At 37.9% G+C, this 19,776-nt stretch overlaps 1 protein-coding gene across 1 annotated transcript; it reads left to right on the forward strand.

Annotated features, from left to right (window-relative positions):
• Positions 1-17,502: 17,502 nt before the first annotated feature.
• On the forward strand, positions 17,503-19,607 carry bsx (brain-specific homeobox). Its single transcript, XM_026942053.3, has 3 exons — positions 17,503-17,869; positions 18,483-18,673; positions 18,794-19,607. The coding sequence occupies exons 1-3, from the start codon at positions 17,617-17,619 to the stop codon at positions 19,034-19,036; spliced, it is 687 nt and encodes a 228-aa protein (XP_026797854.1). The 5' UTR covers positions 17,503-17,616; the 3' UTR covers positions 19,037-19,607.
• Positions 19,608-19,776: the final 169 nt, after the last annotated feature.

Consider the following 19,776-nt stretch of genomic DNA (forward strand, 5'->3'; position numbering starts at 1 on the left):
TGAGGTGATAATGCGGTGTGTCATCCTTTTGTGGGCGCGCATTAATGCTGCTGCCTGAGATGCCAATTGACAGCAAATCGACTGCTTCCAGAGCCAGAAGAAGGAGATAAAATTGGAGTGATGCTGAAAATAAAGAACATTGACTGGCAAACTGTGGAGTGACTGCGGACTTTAATCCATTATTGCGCCTGATGGGGAGGGCTTAATGCATCCCTGTCTTACACAGCATTTACATGTAGCGCTGCACTCTCCACTTCTCTCCCTCAGTCTCTGTGTAGAACTAAAGTCCACGGCAGACTCACAGCATTAAGTGACTGACTGCACCTAATTGATTTGCCAGTAGAAAGGGTCAAAGTTGGCTATAGTGTGTTGGAACTATAGATTTTTTTTTTCCAGAGCTGATATTTGTACTCATACAAATATGCATAGCCATACCCAGATGTGCCCAGGCATGCCATAAATAAATGCCAAATACAGTAATTTTCAAACAATCTAGTGTGGATATTAAATGTGAAAATCCCATTTTTGGACAGACTTATGTCAAGCCAAAGCCACCTGTAAACACAGAGCATAAAATATGCCTTATCCAAATGTATTGTCGTATTTACATTCACAAGGGACACCAATTTAGTCTGTTCCATCTTCAAACACTACTTCAATATTCCATAAATACAGTATGAATATAAAGCATCAATAAGAAAGTGCAGCAGGCTTTGGTCTGCACAATACAAAAATACAGATATAGAATACCTAGCTGAGGATTCTGGGTGATGAACTTCAATCAAGCTAGGAGATGAACTACGCACATTTCAAGAATCTCACAAATACACTTTCATTACTACATTAAACTATGTCTATCTTATGATTGCTAAGGTTTAGATAGCATATCCCTGTCCTAAGAATCCCTGATGCACACACAGGTTCCTTATTTACCTACAAGGACCGCCTGTGTAATAGGCAATTGCTTATAAATCCCAGCAAACAAACAACAGAAGCCAAGAAAGGCTATTTGCCTAGAGTGGGTGTATGCCTCATTGTCTTCCTATATTGAGTACTTCTAAATACATAGCTGGCGATTGGGCAAGCTTCAGAAATAATTGTGTATGGAATGGAAGAGATATGCAGAGGTCTTGCCCCCAGTTGAACATGCATACTTTTGCATTGGTGGGAGAGGGAGGGGGATGCTGTGAGCGCTCTGGCATGTGTGTGTCTGCTCACTACATGTTGTTAGCAGGAAACAGCTGTTCATTTGGAGCTGCCTGCACCTTTCCTTGACCCCAGTTTGGGCTGCATGGAGCAGGAATTAGCCGCATTACGCTGGCCCTGCTGCATGCCGCCTCCGTGTGATTCTGGTCACATTCTCTCCATTACCAAGGCCCCTCTCTCTGATTAAGCATGACACACTCACTAACATGCCAAATCACTGCCTCAGAGTCCTGGGCTGTACACACACACACACTCACACACACACACATGCCTGCACACTCAGCTACTCCCACACACACAGTGGCACGCATACACCACTTGCCAAATCTTGTCACAAGCCTAAAATGCCAACCTGAATAGAAAACAAGCTATTACTGTCCAGTCATTTCATTTACTTATGTTTGAATTGAGATTTAGGGCTCTCTTCTGATCCTGCAAACTTGTGAACCTGCAAAATAAGCACAGAGAAATTCACCTGGGTTCTAGAAAAAAAGTACCTTATTTTAAATGGGAAAGAATGTTACAACTGGGAGTACTGAGATCTCTTTTTGTGAATAATATTAAATATATCATTACTTGGTGTAGGACTAAGATTTCAGAATACACTGACAGCACCAGTACTAAATTTAAATATCAGTGAGACATTTGCAGACATTATCCTCCTAGAATTTATGGTCAGACCTCTGAATGCAGAAAACATACAAAGTACTAGTGTACATTCTTAAATAATAGTATCTAAGCAATGATTTGCATCAGAATAGTTGTATAGGGTAAAAACTGCTAATTTATCTACAGATGGCATTAAAATACTATAAATATGGGATTAACAAAAGCGGTCTTACACATTCCTGATTATTGTTTCTGGTGTTATTGAAAGACAAAGTATGCACTCTTTCTCTCTTGCCTTATCTTATTGAATACATGTGTACCTCGGATATGACAGATATTGCCTGTTAAATAGCTCGTGCAAGACGGCACCCCTGCACCAATACACTGTTAAAATATATTTTGAAAAATCCATTCACACACCTTTATTGACTTGTGATTCAAAAGAGTAAAAAAAATCCACTGAATCACTTGTATTTCCTTTTTAATATTCCCTTAAACAATCGCCAGCAAAGTCTTATTGATTGGGCTGATTTAAAAGTACCTGAGGCAGGGTGTCTTTAATCCAAGAGCTCTTTTAAAAATCACCTGGTCCGACAAATGGGACCTTTTAAAGGAGTATAATGTGTTCTTAAATTATTTTATTGATGGGAAGTGGGATGGCCGCTGCAGGTACCTATACAAACGCCCATGGCACGCTGTGAAAGGGTCAATTTGTGCTCCATTTTCCATTTCTTCATTATCTGCCTTTAAAGCCATGCTGTGCGGCTCAATAGGGCCGCAAGAAACTTCAACCCTTCTGCATTTACTACTGCCTGCCACTGCTTAGATGCAGATTATTAAACATTTTCATGTTAAATAGTGATTTAGCATGAATGGGTATGGTGAAGTGGGTATGGTGGGCTTTTATCACATAGGAAAGATTTTGAGGAATTAATATACATGTTTATGAAGGTAGATAATTAGCCGGAGGCAATAACAGGAACGAGTCTGTTTCTATTCACACTATAATATTACTTAGATGTTTTTGCTTCTGGATTTGTGCACAGGGTTTACAGGGTGTATTGACATACAAACTTTAGAATTTCAATCTGTCTATAAGATTATCACATAGTCGTTCATTTAAAATGAACTGCATCAAATCTCATTTTGAAAACAAATGAAAACATTGGACATTTGACGTGTGTGGGGAAATTAGGACTAATTCATTAATTAGCAATGCTGCTTGTCAAATAAATCAATTGCTCAGAGCACAAATAGACACAACCTCATTGTGCCAACCTCATTACCCAAACAATGGTCCTGTATCTGTGTTATTTCTTGCTCACTTGCTACACACAGTCACCCTCAGTGAGCTGTCAATTGCGTTTTATTAAGTGTGCACAAGGGCAGTTTCACAATCTAGCATACATTACAGCAGAGCTGCCTAGGAAATGTATGTAATTTTCAATTTTATCTAAATCTAATCTATGAACCATCCTTACATCAGCTGCAAATTTGTTATATCTCTATTATAAATGTGTAATAACACATATCATAGCTATGTGGACTAATGCACTACATGCTTTAAAATGATGGCTTGAAGCAAAAGGTTTATTAGTGTAAAAGTCAGCATGGTCTTTCTACAAGCAGTGTGAATAAAAGTCCAGAATGACAGGTTAAAATGCACTTTCACTTACATTTAACCCTGCAGGCAAGCACTTCAATTTAATAATGCAGTTCATGTTGGTAAATGAGTCCTCTCTTAGAGTGCATTAAGGAATCAAGCATGATGCATTCTCTATTTTTTCTATCAAACTGAGAATCAATAGGCATGTGATAAGAAAGTGCAGTCCATGCAATGAACAGCGAGGGGCGACTAATAGGCCAGACTTTTTTTACGAACAGGCTAATTAACTGCCGCTGGCCCTGACAGGCACTAAGTGGTGCTTTTGTGTTTCAGCAGCCGCCATTTCAGGATTGACAGAAGAACGCACTGCAGATCAGAGGGGAAATACACTCTCAAGTACGTGCTAACTGCAGGTAACACTTACAAATGAGGAACAAGTTGGCCATCACTTAGTGACAGTTAAACGCCCATCTGTTGCCATGGAGGAAAAAAAACTGCACTGATGAATTTAGAGGTATTTTTATCAAACAAAATTCTACCCATAAATTGATTGCATAGCATTTTATATATAATGTGTTGTACTACTGGCATAACTGTGCCAGTAACATCCTTGAATTATTGACATCCGTCAAGAGAACAAGCAAAAAGGATTGTATAATATAAACAATACACACAACAGTTGGAGAAACCTGTTTTAATAAAAGTATTTTCTTTCAAAACCAAATGCGCCTGGAAAGAATATTTAAAATAAATGCAAACAAATTGCCCTTGACTTTTTAAAAATTATTAATATTCTTAAAACTATTGTAGCCTTTGACCAAATATGAGGTTGTACACATAAAATGTTTTTTTTTCATCCAACACAATGGAAAATACAAAACAGATATATGGTTGTTGACCTGAATATAATGGCTACATAAAGCTACATAAACAGTTAGTTATACAATTAAGTACCACAAGTAAAAAGCTTCAAAAGTCTGGAACAGTTACAGTTGCCACCTCCATAGCAACAAGCTCTGTGGAAGTGTAGCATAAAAGATAAGGTAGGATAAGATAAGGTAAGATGAGATACAAAGTGTTACAACAGCATGATAGTAGAAGTATGATGTGTTAGGAGGTAGATAAATAAATATAGATATGACAATAATAGTGTCAAAAGAAGAACTTCCTGAGGACATCCTTGAAGATCACTAAGAGTCATTGGAATTACAACTGAAATCATGTATTATGGTAAGATAAGAACAAATAATTTGTTTGGTGAAAAAAGCCCCCAAACTCAAAGTAAGATATAGTGATGGAGAAATGATGCTTTGGGTCTGTTGAACCTGAACTGAAAATGAACTGTTTGGGGAAAAGCTAGAAACAGGGAAATTCACTTATATAGTCTTCTTGTAAAATTATGATAATGTTTAAAATGTTTCATGTAAAATTCAAACTAACACATGTCTGGGTGTACAAAATTTTCCAAAAATATCTTCTGGGATTTTTTTTTTCTTAAAGGTTAGTCATTATTTGGTTATCGCCACACCTGATGCAGCTCATCAAGGACCACAAGGCTTAAACATTTAAAGAAATCAAAGGGAAAAGCTCTCCCATACTAAGTTCTTTTACATATTTGTTTAATTTTTGCTAATTTACTGACCAGTGATTTGTTGTTAAGACCATTAAAAACTTTTTTTTTGCCATTTTGGGCTTGGCCTATGTTTTTTGTCCAGGAGTGTATGAACTCAACGTTTTTAAGCTCAAACTCATCGTGTGTGTAATTTATTTATTTTATATATTGATGAAGTAGTTCTGATGCAAAAAGTGAACAGTTGTTTGTAAAACAAATACCTTTTCTTTACAGGGTGAACAGATACGGCACAAGGCGGCTTTTGTTGCCAATATGCCCATAAAAACAAGGTGAATTTGACGTGACAAATTTAAACAGCTTTGTAAATCTGAATAAATGCAACAGCAAAGGCAGAACATGGTGAGCAACTGAGACCCTGCACTAAAGCACTGGTAGGAAAAAAAACAAGAGCAACACTGACTAGACTGTTTCACTGTTGCCACAATGGTCCTCCTACTGTGAAGCTGTTGAGGCTGCACCAGAGTTCAGTATGCAGGGATAAGGTGCAGCATGTCTGGCTGTGAGAACATGCTGCACAGTGAGATAGCGAGTGCTAAATGGACTGCAGTGGGCTCACACAAAACCACAGTCTGTTGGGTGGATATAGCCAATGACCTGTGAAGACCTTTCTTTTTTTGATAAAGATAAAAGTGGGAACAGAAGACAAATCTGAATAAACCTAGTGAGTGCTCACTTTGGGGTTCTGAAATACTGATATACCCAAATATATGAACTGGAAATAGCTAGAATGCTAGGATTTGGAGAACTGTTTTGTAATTAAAATCAGATCTTTGGTTAAATAATATCTGATTTTTGATTTTAGTTCAACTTTAAGGCAGAGTGTGAGTTTCATAACAAGGTTTGCCTTTTACTTCACAAACTATGGAATGTATTACAGAACCATGAAGGGTGAGTGTTTCTCATCAAGCACCAATTCATTCGGACAAAATAAAAAATCAATGCACTGAATGAAAATATTGACGTCTGCTGCGCTGTAATTCTCCCCATAAATGTTTGAATGTTTTATGAGGCAAGCGCCTGCATGAGAACCTGTGCCATGCGTTTCTCCTCTGCTTGGTGACAGAGTGCTTTTAGAGCAATAACTCGACGTGGCGTGGGGAGTTAGCTGAAAGAAAGGTCATGCAGCTTTGCATGGGGCCTGCTGAAAGGCCCACCGGTGCGATTCTAAGCCTTGTTTCCTCTCCGCTTCCTGCTGGATTACCTGCTCCTCTGGGCCAGGCTGAGAAAGTCCTTTCTCAAACTCCACATCAACAGATGCAGCCTCTTTTTTATCTTGCTCACTTAGGGGGATCAGATTGACCAGTGAGAATTAGCAACATGTCTCCCCCAGCTAGCAGTCTGTGTTGAGGCATTAGTTCACCTTCACGCGTGACCTGGAGCTGCAGAGAGCCCAGATTTACTTAATTGTGTATGACACTGACTATTAAAGAGAGCTGTAACCAGGGCAGTGTTTCTCTGGTCCACTGGCTGTACTCCAACTCTGACGGCTGGTGAATGAAATGCTGATGGTTGCTTAAGCAGTGCTTATTGAGTCTCTCGTAGGACCCCATGAGTCCCCAGGATCAACAATGGCAGCATTAATGGGTAAAGTGCACTGAGAATGTCACCATGGCAGGGGGCAAATGCTGAGCAGAGGGCTATTCCTGAGGTGATTTGTGTTTCTCAGCACTCAAACAAGGTCTGTTTATATGCACTTTCAAGTGAGTCTGTTTTATTTTTCTGATTGCAGGTTGCTTTTTTAATTCAACGTCTGTCTTTTCACTGTAACATGAGAATAAAAATAGTCATTAAAACCGAGAATTGCTTTAAATATGATTGAAAAGTGTTTAATTGGATATACTAACTGCATAATTTCAGCAGAAATAATATCAGTATCAAAATAATTATTGTGCTTTTGCCTTTAGATTACAGGTATAACACAACCATTTTCTGTATATGCCATTATCTGTACATAAACCCTGCCATTAGGCCCACCATGGAAAACAAGTTAAAAAATAAATAAATAAATAAATAAAAAATAAAAAACAGAAATGCCAGCCCTGTGAGCATGGTCTGTGAATTCTGTCTCTTACAGTTCCTCAACCTCAGCTATATCACTCTATTCTTAATTCATAATTCATAATTGGTCTCAACTTGAGATGTGCTCACACCGTTATAATTTTTGTTTGTACTTGCCTGCAATATTTTCGAACAAAAATGTTTTCTAACTAAGTAGGCTAATGTAAACCACCACAACCCTGACCAGGCACAAGAGTGGAGCTGCGGTTACGGTTACAACATGGTCATCATATTTCCTAGAAGCATCATATCATCATATGGCATGACTTCTTTTTGTTGCAGATCCTGATGCACACCTCTAGCCTCAACCACATGCCTTGTGAACATTTTTGGCACAAAACAAATAGTCCACATTTCTTATTCATATCTATATTTGTGTCTGTTTAGAACACATTTTCTATTCATTCCAAATAATGTTGAAATAGATTAAATAGATCATATTTATATTTACTAAAATATTTTTTGTTTATCCTGTAGTTTAACAGCACCATGTGTTCCTGGGTTAAATACACCTGATTCTATTCATTAAGCATCGATGTTAAAACAGGACAAAAGATTAAACTGTACAGTACTGTTACTCACCAAGACAGCAGTTTGACGAGTTATAATTAAAGTCACCCCAATTTTTCTAAACCATACATAAAACTACATGATGTCATCAGATGATACACATTCTCAGACTGCCTCCCTTTCCAGACATCTCTCAGACTGCAGCAGAAAAGTTGTAAAACTCCTAAGCGTCTGTCCATCAGACCTAGTTATCTCCTAATGATGTGTCCATTTTGACACTTCAGAATCAGTCACAGAAAATAGCTACAGCGAGAGGGAACACATAGAGAGAGATAGCTTCCCGCCTGATATAATTTGTTGCTGCAAATTACAAAACAGAGGAGGGAATAATGCGCAAAGTCAAGTTTAGTGAGAGAGAAAATGGAAAAATTTAGGGCTGTGAGCCACCTTAATGGATATCCTTGCAGCTGCTGGAGAATGGGCTTCAGTAATGCGCCCTTAATGCGCCACAGCCGTATTTCTCGGAGTGTATCAGGAGAAATGTGCCCTGTCATTTCAGCTAGCAATCACTTAATGGGCCTGCTAAATCTCAGCAAAATGGACAGGCACTGCACTATTTCTGGCTTTGGGAGATGGAATAAAGCTTTGGCAACTGTAAGAGCGAGGGAGAAAAAAATAAAAAAACAAACAAGAGGTAAAAGCAACTTTTAAAAAAAGTAGAAAGTAGAGAGAGTAAAAGGCAATCCCTTCCATCTCTGGGGTGGCTAATGTTTGTGTTTTGCTAAAGTGTAGAGACAGTGACAGGAATTTCAATTATCTAATTATGGTGAAATGAAAAGACTTAAGTGTTGTGATTTCTGCAGTCTTTCATAGATCAATCTAATGTGCGCTCACATTGGAAATGAACCAAAATGGAAGAGCCAAAGGAAGGCAGCACCTCCTCAAATCATGCAATTAAAATGACAAATGAGTTTCTTGATATATTCATCTAAGTGGTTAAGTGGAAGGGTTTTATTCCACATCCACAGCGCTGTCTGGCAGCGACGAGAGGGGGAATCGGCTGCATGCTCTTTTGATTAAGGCCGCTGCTTAAATGCTGGGAAAACGCTGAAAGCACTTGCTGTACAAATTAGCCAACCGAAGGATGCAAAATGAAATTCTAAAGAGTTGATTTAGGCATTTAGGAGGGATGCGGCTGGCAACTTAAAGGCCTCAAAGACATTTTTGAGGCTGCATGCATTATGTTTAAGAGGTCAGGGCCTGGAAACAGGTTTCTATTGTGTGCTATAATGAGAGTGGTACTGAAAGGGGCACACAAAATAAAACACAACAATCAGTCTGATATCCATTCTGACCTTTTGGGAAACTTGTGGACATGTTAGCTAAGGATAGCAAGGCAATCTGAAAAGGGGGAGTAGACTAGATGTCAGGAAATGATAATTATTTCTATCTTAAATAACATAGCCTCAGTTAATCATTTTTGGCAAATAATTTTGGAAAGGTTGTCTCGTTTTGACATTGGCAGCTAACAATAAAAACTTTCCCCAGTGTAGAGTGGTGAAGTTACACAGAGTGCACTTATACTGCATATTACAATATAAGTGTTCAATTTTAATTGTAGCAAGCCTACCGATAGTTTGCCTAATTATTTTGTTTTAATTATTAGCCTTTTCAATTTCTTGATCCTACACTGAGCAAATCCCAGTGTTTATATACAGAAAGTCTGCTAAGATACAGTGCAAGTTAACAAGAGACCCGTTCTCATGTCACTTCGTTGGCTTCCAGTTTGTTTTAGGGTTTAGTTTATAGTGCATTTATTTGTTTTTAAATATCTTAATACATCGATCACTGCTTATATCGCTGAAAAAAATTTCATGTTTGATTAGTCAGAGGTCCTTGCGCTCTTCCTCATAGAACATGTTTGCCATTCCAAGGTCATGGTTGAAGTTTAGAGGTGATCATTCTTTTACATTTTGACTACTATTAGACAAGCACCCTCTATTTCTATTTCCAAACTTGGCCTTAAAACTTACATTTAAATGGCCTCAATGTGAGATAGTATTTGTTTCCATTTTCCAGTTAATGCTGTAACTTTTGCCTACTGTTTTAGGTGTTATTTATGTTTCTCTTATCTCTTTTATTCTATGCACAATCAGAGTCAGGAAGATTTGATTGGCCAAGTAAAAATCAAATTGGCCAATTTGATTGGTTTCACATACAAGGAATTGGACTTGGCAATTGTTCCAATAACACAGACTGAAAGCTATGAATTAGACAGGTAAAGGGAAAAAGTAAAAAATGGATTTTAAAAAAACCACTATATACAGTGGGGTCCAAAAGTCTGATTCATTGAAAGTCTGGGATTTTTTTTAAAGCTGGAAATAAACAGAATGTTTTAGAATTTTGAAAATAATAATAATAATAATAATAAAACTAAGAAAGGAAGTGTTCAATATCTTCTAAGTCACTATTTAAATTTAACCACATTTGTGATATTGACCACGTTGACTGCTTTGAACAAAGGGTCAGATTTTTCTTCCATTGATACACATGTTCAGATGACATGGATTTGATCTAACATGGATCGTCAGGTTTTACACAAGCCTGTGGAGCCTGTGTCAGCTCGAGTGCTCGCTGTCATTAAAACACAAAGGAGATGTACCAAATACTAAGAAACACTGACATTCAAGTAAATATTTCTAAGATTCTAGTTTTCACTCAAGTTGTTGCTGATAATATAGTTTGTAATAAAAAAAATATTTTAAATTAGAAAAGAATGCAAAACAGAAGCATATTTAATAATGGTCTTGGACTTTTGGACCCTGCGGTCTATCTAAAGTAGATAGATATGAGACGACAGTTCTACAGTGTGCACATCTGCACATCTAAAAAGTACAGATGAGCCGTATATACAGAATATACTCTGAACATGTCAGTATGTACATTATTTTAAGTGTGTGATATAAATAAATTTTACTTACAAATTAAGAATTTACAAATGAATTCAATGTAGGAGATAATTCAGTGCAGTAGGAATTAATTCAGCACTTCTGGTGTTTTATGCAGCACTGGGGATTTTGCTGTGTAAAATAAGTATTATTCATATACAAACAGCAGGTTTTATTGCTCTTGAGGACTTTTCAGTGAATATTCTTAACCAGGGGAATTAGAGTGCAAAAATGTGGAAAATAACCTGACTGTGCAATTAGATTGTAATGGCTAATAATAATGAAGAAAGTAAAAATCCCTTCCTAAAGCTCTCTGGATGTGATCTTTCAGCATGTGTATGCAGTTCTTTTTTTTCCATTAACGTGCTTTAATACACATGCACCATAACAAATTCATCTTTGAAAAGCCAGCTGTATTGGGGGAAGAATTGCTCCTCTCTCTAGTCGAGACATATTGGCCACTTTGATAGTTCGGGATGATATCAAATGCCCCTCTGCCAGCTCAGTTGAAATGGAACAAAATAGGCGGTGGTCTATAAAAATGAAGTTAGACGCAAGTACGCCACTCACGTCCCTGGAAGGGAAAAAAGAGGCTTTCCTGTTGCATTTTGTAGTCGTCAATTGGTCCGAGAAACTTGCTCTAATGCAGGTAATGGAGCCACTGAGGTGCTTTCATCTTCAGACCCTGTGAGCAGAAGAGAGGATAGACTCCCCCAGCCCACCCCACTAACACACAGTCTGTAACACACATAAGAGCTAAACCAAGCATAGCTGAACTCCCTTGAAGAGGCCAGTTTTCATGGAAGGTGATTTACTATCCAGTGTCTAATAAATGAGAGGCATTTTACTATATTCTGCATTATCTACTACAATGGTTGGTTATGCAGTGGTTTATTGTAGACTGGATGCAGTGTGCTCGTGGTTGAGAATATTGAGAATGTCTTCAAACAAAAGGAGACAACACTGACGTGTCTACTACTTCTATCTTCTTCAATCTTAAATCCCCTTCTTTGTCTTTTTTTCCTTCTATCTTCTTCAATTTACCACACCTACTGCATATAGCTAATTATTTATTTATAAATGTAAACATGATCAATACACTCATATCACAGAATTTATTTTAAAAATCTTGTTTTTCTTTAATCATTTTGGATTCCTTTTATTATTTTAATTTTTTTTTTTTGCTAATATTATTTATTTTCCACATCCAACATTTGAATTTATATCCAGCATTTTTAAAAAGCATTTTACACAATTCAATGCACAAATGACACAGAACTAGACACAGATGCTTCCACTCAAACAAGTATGGTTGATGTTATTTCTAGATACAGATGTAGAAATAACATCAACCATACTTGTTTAAGTGGTAGCATCTTACAACAATCAGAACACTATTAACTGAATTTCAGTATATATTATCAGGAAAATTGCTAGCCATTGATCCCCAGATTTATTTTTCAACTATACGTAGTTGAGCTGTAGCCACTGGCTGGAAAGCATGCATTCATCAGGATCAGTGCATGCTGCACACATCCCTTGTTTTTTCAGCAAGATTCCAAAATCACAAAATCAGACCGAGCTGATTGGCTGTGTATCTGGCTGTGCCTTTGTCTCTGCACTGTATTTGTTTTTGTTACAGCTCTTCCTATTGAGTGACTAATCACTTGTTGTAAAAAAAGGTGCTGGATCACCGCTGGCACTGCCATTACTAATCCTCGATGGTGTTTGACATATGAACCACACATTCTCTTTTAGCATGGAGTTGGAGCGTGTCATGAATAAAGGTAGGTCTGATCATTTCTACAATATTGTGTATTATCAATAAATAATTTGTAGTTACTATATGTTAAGGGGAAAACTGAAATTGTTGTGAACTTGCTGTGTTGGTTGAGTTACATACATAAAACTCTTTGGGACTGAGTTGCATTTAAGTAACAACACACATCTGGAGTGGAACAGATACAAAATATACTGTGACAACATTTTAGAATTGTTATTAAGGAAAAAGCAGTGCAATTCAAACTGTAATTCAAAATATATTGATATACGAATCTGTGATAGCCAACTTAATATAAATGTTGTGATTAATTATGAAATCATGTTGTAGTGTTAAGCAAGACTTATTTGGATTTCTGTCTTCACAAATCCAGAATTGTTTAATTAATGACTGAGCAACTAGTTTATGTTCTTGTCTAATTAAATGTACTGGATTAGAGAGGATCTGTTTATTTTATTTTTCTGGAAATGTTGTATCTCCCAAACAAGTGCCTTATTAATAACACAGCTTGTATATTAGCATGAAAGACACTTACTTGAGTGTGTCAGGTAAAAGCTGGGATGCCCTCTCCTGGCAATTGACTACAAGGTTGAGATTTTCTTCTGCCTTATGTTGGAAAAAATGTAAGAGTGGAAGGATTCTGAGAAGTCTGAACAGAGAAACAGGTCGGCTTGAGCGTAACAGGGTAAGAATTCTAGGTAAGATTTAGATAAGTAACGCATCATAATTTGGAAGTGAAAATGAGTCTGCTTCATGCTCTGTAAAATGGTTTTGGGTATCTAAGTAAAATATTAAAATTGATATCATTTTCCCCCTTTTTTTTATAAATCTGATGGCTGGGTAATGGGTAATAGGCTATATGTGCTCTATGTTTATCCATCCTGTGCAGACTAATTTTCTAAGAGAGGCAGAAATATGGACACAGAGACAGAAAGAGGCGTTGTGATGAGATGAGATTTCATGATTGTGACCTCTCAGTTCAGTCTGTGGAAATAATGCGTTCATTACAATGCAATTACAGACACTTAGGCCCCTCAGAGTGAAGAGCTGAGCTGCTGAGAGGGGCCAACGCTGGCCCTTGATGCTAACATAACCCTAGTGTGTGCGTGTGTGTGCGTGTGTGTGTATATACCCCCGGGTGTGTGTGTGTGTAGAGTTTGTCTGCAGTAGCAGGGTGTGCAGTTTTTTGGGAGGGCTGTTCTGTGCCGGAGTGAGGAATATACTCCTGATCGTTTCCACAGCAACAGATTATTGGTTGCAGTACCATCACTCAAGCAACTATATGCACCAGGGTCTGTGGAGATATTACACACCTGGGAAATGCCTCACACACACACACACACACACACACACACACACACACATGGACAGCACCGGTAAGCTTAAATCCTCATTTTGCTCAACAGAGGAACAATTTAGACAAATATTCTAAAGAATATGCAGGTATAAAAAATACTCTAGAACATAATTAACATGAAATGATTTGTTAATATTTTTTGTTATTAATGTATTGTTCTTTTAGTTTTCTCTGAAAATATTAAAGCTGAAGTAATTGTAGTTGCATGTTTCTGAATGATATGTTTCTCCATTAACAAACTGTGTTCTACACCTAGTGTTTTAGGAGAATCCCCTCGAGAACAATGTTCATTTGAGAACAATATTCACTTGTTAATTGACTCATTACAATGATAATCTTTGTATAAGCTGTAGCTGAATGACACAAATGCATTCAGAATCTTTCTCGTAATATTTTCCTCTGCATTCCAGCACAGAAAAAGTTAAGGATTGTAGTTATTTGAGGTCATAGTATTTATAATGTCTTCAGTAAACAGTCTAGTGATTAAATACAATATCTGATACAATATGCTGGACTAAAACTTTAGACTGACCTGCTGTGAGTGATTAGCACTGACATTTACTGACCTCTGTGTGTCTTCAGTGTACTGCAACGCAACACAAGGATTTATTATCTTACCTCTTAGGATGCTTTTTTGCATCATCCTGTGTATCATAGGCATATTTCATTAGTCCTCCTGCAACGGATTTGATTAAACCTTTGCTGCAATTTTGAATCTCATTTCTCTATTGAATTTTATATGAATTGAACTTAAAATGAATTTTAAAATGAATTTTAAAACCTCTCTATAGCATCTGCACAGATGATTTTCTTACTAGTGTAATTTTAGAGGGGTCTTTAAAATAATAATAAATACAAGCAAAATACTCATAAATACTCACTTTGCTGTGCTTTCTGAAAAATTCTTTGCATTTGCATGTCTGGTCATGGCCGAGTACATGGATGTGTCCATAAATTACTACTCCAGATGCAATGTTCACCAGTAGTTTTCTTTGTCATGTATCATCAATTGGGTGGCATTCAGCCTCACCTTCTTTTCAGGTGTCTAATACAATCCATGCACAACTCACACACAATTATTTATTTATATTTTTTCTTGCGCAGTCAATCATTTGTTGTACACAAAAATAAGCATTACTGATTCAATATGTTCGGTATTTTAAATAAGTCCAGTTAGATACAAATGAAGACTGTAAGAGAGCATTCAACACTGCAGGTGTTCACTGTTTACTGTTGGTGTTTATTCAAGAATTTTGTTGTACAAGTGTGCAATCTAAAACTGTGATGTAGCATCTGTAAGGTTGACACTTTTTTCACTGACTGTATAAAATGTTGTCATATTCTCGTCTCCATTTCAGGTCACCACTATAAGCTATGTGTGCATATAAAACACAATAATGCCCCAAAACCCAGTCTCCCATTGAAGTACCAAATAATAAAACAATAATTGATAATACCAAAACTGCCAAGTCAAGCCACATGCATATTATATTCAAGCAAGAATTTTGGAAACACGACTATATTTATGAATAAAAGACACTTGCTAATCAAATTTATGTGTCAGCATATGTTTGTTTAATGTGATGTAATTAAAAAAAACAGTAAGCTGTGTCCAGTCCTTAATGAAATGTTGGTTATGCTCCTGTATTTATTTAAAAAAGGATGTTATATTTAATCAAGTATAAGTCTGAGAAACTGGATAGTTCAAGATCTGAGCATCATCGTAATCCATTGTTATTATCCTCCATGTGACATCAGTTGAATAAATAATGGATAAATTGTGAGATCAGCAATCTATCAGACACAATTGTTATTAATACAAACAGTATTTTTGCAATATCTCATAGCACATAGTGCAATGTTTGTTTCCAGATGGCAGAAGTGTATCAGAGACTTTTAAAATTAACATCCATTAAATCTGTCAGGCCTGATTTAATAATAAAAGGCAGAAAAGGTTCCTCAGAACAATGCCATAGAAGAGCCATTTTGGTTCTCTGAAGAACCTTTTGATAGATGGGTCCTTAACTAGTTTTGTTGGTGCCACAATGAACTGAATAATCATCATCTCCCTCGACATAATTTTAACACATAATGGGATAATGCACTTCTGTAGTTCCATGAGTAAGTTATTAAAGAATAATTTATCTTCTCTGACATCACCCTAAAGAATTTTATTTTGAAAAGTCATTGTCTGTTAAAGATTTATGATGCAAAATGTCACACAATGTCCCAAAAATCAACAACAATGATCAGGGACTTTTTTCCTGGCAGGACTTACAGGTAAAGCCATGGTGTCAGAGCGTGCAGTGTTGTTCTCAGCATCTGCGTCCATGTCGGTAATACCGCAATCCTCTTACAGCAGCCGCGCGCCGCTCAGGTGGCACACTGCAGTGCGCGCGCTCCCAATTTCACTTGATTAAATGGCTGTTTAAAAGCCGCTTAACTGCACCGATTCCATCGAGCCGCCAAGAAAAGGCGATTTCATCACCATTAATTCATTTACTTTCTCAGATTGCCTTAAAAAGCAACTAGTTACCACCTATTGTCAAATAAGCAGCTGCAATAAAGGTCTCAGTTCTAGGAGGACTGGAGCTCAGGAGAAATTCCATGTACAAAATTAGTTTAAATATAAGGGATTTGTTAATTTATCATTAACAACTTGTGCTATTCATATGCACAAATGTTCTGCTTTTATTAATCCAGCAGATGCGTTTTAGGATACTTTTCCTCCCTCTGTTTTAAGTGTAATAAAGAGAAACACTGACTGCTTATTGAAACACAGCTTCACTACTTTTTATGGCAAGTTTTGCTTCTCCAGTGCAATAAGAAAAAAAAAAAAGAAAGAAAAAAAAAACCTAGAGATTGCAATGCCTAATTGAACACTGTAATCTTTTTTTTTTTTTTTTGCTCTACCCACCTGATCAGATGAAAATCCTTCAGCCCGCGCCTGAGGATTACAACTTCCGCTGTAACATCCTCCCTAATTACCTAATAGCATTGCTGCAGGACTCCTGCCAATAATGCAACACTTTGGAGCGTTAACCGCAGTGATTGGAGATGTGATGACAACACGATAGCAGCAAATTACGCCCCCTCAGCTGAGACGCAGCTCAAGCACACTTGTCTCTGCGCGGGTTTCAATATCTACAATTAACCACAATCTCATAGTGACGAAGCCCGGATTAGGCTATCTCAACCGTGCTGTTTGCAGAAAGAGGAGCATTTTCACAATTTCGGGTGTTTTTTTTTTTTTTTTTTGAAAAGGGGATAAAGTCTGAAACTGAGAATACAATTCTTGCATGCAAGTTACAGGCTGCATTAATAATGCCGCATTTCCTCGTGGTGTAATACCTATACTGTGGCGAATCGACATGAATAACATATTTGGGCCTAGTACAATAAATTGTATAATAATGCTAAATCATTGCAACAGTTGCAGAAGAAAATTGGTTGGCCCCTCCATTCTGTTCTACAAGTCATTCTGAACACGCTGGTGGAAATACTCGGCTGTATCCTCTCTCCATAGAGTCGATAATAAATACAGAAGCAGTGTGTTTAAATAAGCATAGCCCGGCTAAAGCGCGGAAAAGCGGCAGGAGTCGAGCTGCAGTGCGCGAGCTTTTTTCGGCCTCCCTCCGCGCCGCCGCCCCTCTAATTAATCCATAGAGGACTAATTCAATTCTCCGCCCCGCAGGCGCGTGATTGGCCAAGCGCACATTCTACACCGCAATTTGCAGCCTGTCACTCACCTCCCAATAAATAGTAATGTACCTGGCTGTGGGTAGACGGAGAGATTTACGTTACGGGCTTTTTTTCCCCTAAGGTTTGCAGACGAAGGGAAGCGGCCTGGAGGTTTTTATTTTGCCCAAACAAGCGGCGAGAACTGCGTTCCGGCCGAGCTCGTGCAAGATGAACCTGAACTACACGTCTCCGGGCGAGCAGATGCCCACCCAGAGGTCAACGTCCTTCTTCATTGAAGACATTTTGCTCCACAAGCCTAAGCCTTTGCGGGATGTGTTTCCGTCGCCTTTCTCCAACTCGCTCGCATCTCGGATGCCTCTGCTTGAATACGGATACCCCCTCATGCCCACCCCGATCCTCGCCTCCCATCCACACCATCCTCTGCACAAACCCGAGCATCACCCCTACTTCTTCACCTCCGGTAAGACCTCTCTCTCCCTCTCTCTCCCTCTCTCTCTCTTTCTCTGCACGAGCCCACTATACACCTGATGCACTGAGCACTATTATTAAATTTAGGCTAAGGAGATGTTCTTTAAAAAAAAAAAGAATCCAGTTTTGTTCTTTCTGTGGCTTGTGATTTTAATTGTTTGCTGTTGTACAATGAAGTCGAATTAAAAACCCGTGCATGTGACATGAGGTCGATGCAATGTAGCCTATCATTTCTAAATGAAGCCAGGAGATGCAGAAATAACATTTATAGCATTTGAAGGACATTTTTTAAGCACATCTTTTTCTGAGGAATATTATGCGCTGGAATACAAGGCCTTGTACATAGAGCAAAGAGCAGCAACTTTGTTATAATATTAACATATTAAAATATTAACCTATTATTAAATGTTATTTAATTGCATAGTCAAATTCAAATAGATTTATCATAAAATAAGAATACACAAGAAACTTTTATTTTACATTACATCTTTTTATTTAAATGAAGTTCTAGCAAATGTAGTTCTACAATATTGGACGAATACTTACATTTGGAAGACTGTTTTGTTTTTGTTTTTTCTCATGGGAAATGTTTGTTCCTCGTCCAGGAGTGCAGATGCCATCGCTGTTCCAGCATCACCCGGAGCTGCCCGGGAAACACTGCCGGCGCCGGAAAGCGCGCACTGTCTTCTCCGACTCGCAGCTCTCCGGACTGGAGAAGCGCTTTGAGATGCAGCGGTACCTCTCAACACCCGAGCGCGTGGAGCTGGCCACAGCACTCAGCCTCTCAGAAACACAGGTAAGCCATGAGAACTCAAACCCACCTCCAGCTTTAATGTCCTGCACACTACACAGCATGATGTGCACAGAAAAGTTTATAACGGATATCTTTTTTTTTTTTTTTCATCCCTCTGCGCAGGTGAAAACTTGGTTTCAGAACCGGAGGATGAAGCATAAAAAGCAGTTAAGGAAAACGCAGGAGGAGCAGAAGACACCAGGGGACACGGACAGATCTCTGGAGAGCTCGAGCGCCAGCGAGCTGCATGACAGCAGCGCAGGAGGCGCGAAAGACGCCATGAGTCCGGACAGATACACGGTGGACGAAAACGAAGACGAGGTCGATATTGAGGACGACATCTGCTCCCCTGAACATTTACTATAGAGCGAAGAACATGAACTAACCCACTCATGTACATATCGATTACTGAATTTTAGATAGGAAATTCTATTTAGCTTTTTTTTTTTCTTTTTATATTTAAATTAATAACCATCTAAAATATAATATTCAAGCGCTTATGACATGCATAATCAGCAGACTGACTCATGACTCCAGGTAGCTCATGACTTCCGGCCAGAAGGAATTTCGATTCTAAAATTATTATTATTATTATTATTATTATTATTATTATTACTACTACTACTACTATTATTATCAACCGTTTCGCCCATACTGAGGACTTTAATGAAGTGACCGGGATTGAAATATCACAAGCCCACAGTGACTTTTTTTGTTAATATGGGAGGGGTATTAAATATTGTATTAGACAATCTGTAAATAGAATCCTAGCACTTGTTCAGTTGATGGATAACTGAGCAAGAGCGCAGCAGTGATTTCGGATGTGGTTGACGCATCATGTTCATCAGCTCTAAAACTGTGATGTGTCTTTTGTTAATGCAAAACATGTTAAAAATAATGTACAGTAAATTAATTATCAAAGAAATTATGATTTGTTCAAAGCAAACTATGAGCATTTTCAACTCTATTTTGGCATCTTTTTTTGTCATTTGACGGATGAAACACTTTAACGGGCTGAGAGGAAGATTTCAGTTTCAAGAGGGAAAAACTACAACACGACACTACAGGATATTATTATTATTACTACTATTATTATGGAATTACTT

Source organism: Pangasianodon hypophthalmus, chromosome 17, assembly GCF_027358585.1.
Source record: "Pangasianodon hypophthalmus isolate fPanHyp1 chromosome 17, fPanHyp1.pri, whole genome shotgun sequence".
In the NCBI taxonomy this organism is placed as follows: Eukaryota; Metazoa; Chordata; class Actinopteri; order Siluriformes; family Pangasiidae; genus Pangasianodon; species Pangasianodon hypophthalmus.

Excerpts from the sequence above, each read along its gene's own strand:
- bsx (XM_026942053.3), top strand. The coding sequence starts at position 17,617 with ATGAACCTGAACTACACGTCTCCGGGCGAGCAGATGCCCACCCAGAGG. Across the intron at positions 17,870-18,482 it reads CCCCTACTTCTTCACCTCCG|GAGTGCAGATGCCATCGCTG; the intron begins GTAAGACCTCTC and ends TTCCTCGTCCAG. Across the intron at positions 18,674-18,793 it reads TCAGCCTCTCAGAAACACAG|GTGAAAACTTGGTTTCAGAA; the intron begins GTAAGCCATGAG and ends CCCTCTGCGCAG.